This window comes from Branchiostoma floridae, chromosome 4, assembly GCF_000003815.2.
Source record: "Branchiostoma floridae strain S238N-H82 chromosome 4, Bfl_VNyyK, whole genome shotgun sequence".
In the NCBI taxonomy this organism is placed as follows: domain Eukaryota; kingdom Metazoa; phylum Chordata; class Leptocardii; order Amphioxiformes; family Branchiostomatidae; genus Branchiostoma; species Branchiostoma floridae.
Window position 1 is genome coordinate 25,539,953 of NC_049982.1, and position 1,725 is coordinate 25,541,677.

The window sequence follows — 1,725 nt, forward strand, 5'->3', positions numbered from 1 at the left end:
ATATAGGGGTGGGTACTCACTAACCCAGGATACAGGTGTGGGTACTCTGTAGCCCAGGGTATAGGGGTGGGTACTCTGTAACCCAGGATACAGAGGTGGTTAAAAGAGGTGGGTACTTGGTAACCCAAGATTCAGTTAGAAATGATAAAAATACCATGTTTTTCCTTGCACCTGCTGTTATCTGTAGCTATGTGTCCCTGTCAGGTGCACCAGGTGCTGACTGTTCTGCATGTTCCCTTGCAGGTGATGACTGTAACCATACAGATGCGCAGGTGGTGTGGGAGCGGGAGCGTCCGGGCCTGCCCGGCCGAGCCTCCCATGTTTGTGTACAGCAGGACGTGTGGATGTGGATAGTGGGAGGGTACACCTTCAGCAGCGCAAGCTTCTACAATCTCATTAGGTACTGCTTTACCTACCTAACAAAAAAATCAAAAAGCAAACTATTGCCAGTTAGTGCAAAACTCATGTATTTCCTTGAATTCTTTATTGATTGCATTGCATTACGTGTAATTCGAAAGCTTGTTTATTGTCCTTTATTTCATACCTGGACCATATTTACATTTTGTACTTTTTATGTATTTTTCAGGTACCATTTGGTAGAGAACACCTGGAGTCCCATCACACCTACAACAGCTGTGAACCCCGTGGAACGTTATGGTCACACTGCCTTACTGTATGGGGTATGTAGGACTCGCGTTCTTTCTTTGTTTTACGTTACATTCATTTTATCTATTTATCCATTGGTCAACTGCCGTCTGCCTAGTCTTACACAGCTTGTACTGAAAAGTAAGACCGGAGTGTATGGTTTGATTCACTCACACTGGGAAGTACTCCCACTCTTTTCAACATGTCATTTGGGTACTACGTATACATTGTAGCCCTGGCTGTATGTATTTTTCTACAGCCAAATAAAAGAAATGAAGAACAGTGGTTCTTTAACATGCTCGAGGTGTAACTCTCCTCAGACTTTTCTGCCTGCATTAAAACTGGCAATGACATTATTATAGCCTCATACTTCTGTTTCTCACAAAAGCTGCCATGTTGATTTTTCAACTTTCACCCCAACAGGACAAAATCATCATGTTTGGAGGTCTTGTAGAAGGCAGAGTGGTGACCAATGAGACGTGGGCTTTTGACACAGTGCTCCACCAATGGGAGCAGCTGTCACAGGCAGGTCTGGCTCTGGAAGGTCATTCTGCAAACATTGTGGACTCCAAGGTCATTGTGATCTTTGGACACAACCCTGATTACGGCTACTCCAGCAAAGTACTGGAATATAACCCAGGTGACCAACTCTCTTGCAATTTGCAGGTTGTTTTTTTTTATTCATTGTAAGGGACAATGCAGATTTGTCGTTTACAATTAAGGCCATGTTCATCTGATTATGTGGATGACATCCTCGTGTGCATCAATTTGTAGCCCGTTTCAAAATAAATTTTGAACCATACTGTAAATCGTACGAAACAGCTGCAAAATGAGCGAACATGTGCAGTAGATTTCAATAAAATACATCGAAAAATTTTGACTAAATGTCATAGAATCCTAACGTCAATTCCAAGGTTCAAAGTACCGAGATGGTGAAGGACCAAAAATAAAGAATCCTATTGTTTAAATATACCAAATCTTTGGTTTTTGGTTTTGTGCCAACCTTTCCTGGAACCGCTTAGAATTTCGAAATTGAAAGCCAACTTTTTTTCTTTTGGGCCAAACCTTTTTTTTATTTTC

General features: G+C 41.9%; 1 protein-coding gene across 1 annotated transcript in view; it reads left to right on the plus strand.

The window, feature by feature from the left end:
• LOC118413199 (attractin-like protein 1) overlaps positions 1-1,725 on the plus strand; it is a 39,108-nt gene that overhangs the window by 8,427 nt on the left and 28,956 nt on the right. Inside the window, exons 6-8 of the mRNA XM_035816416.1 lie at positions 244-400; positions 587-680; positions 1,069-1,285. Of these exons, the coding sequence (XP_035672309.1) occupies positions 244-400; positions 587-680; positions 1,069-1,285 (468 nt within the window). The remainder of the gene's footprint in view (positions 1-243; positions 401-586; positions 681-1,068; positions 1,286-1,725) is intronic.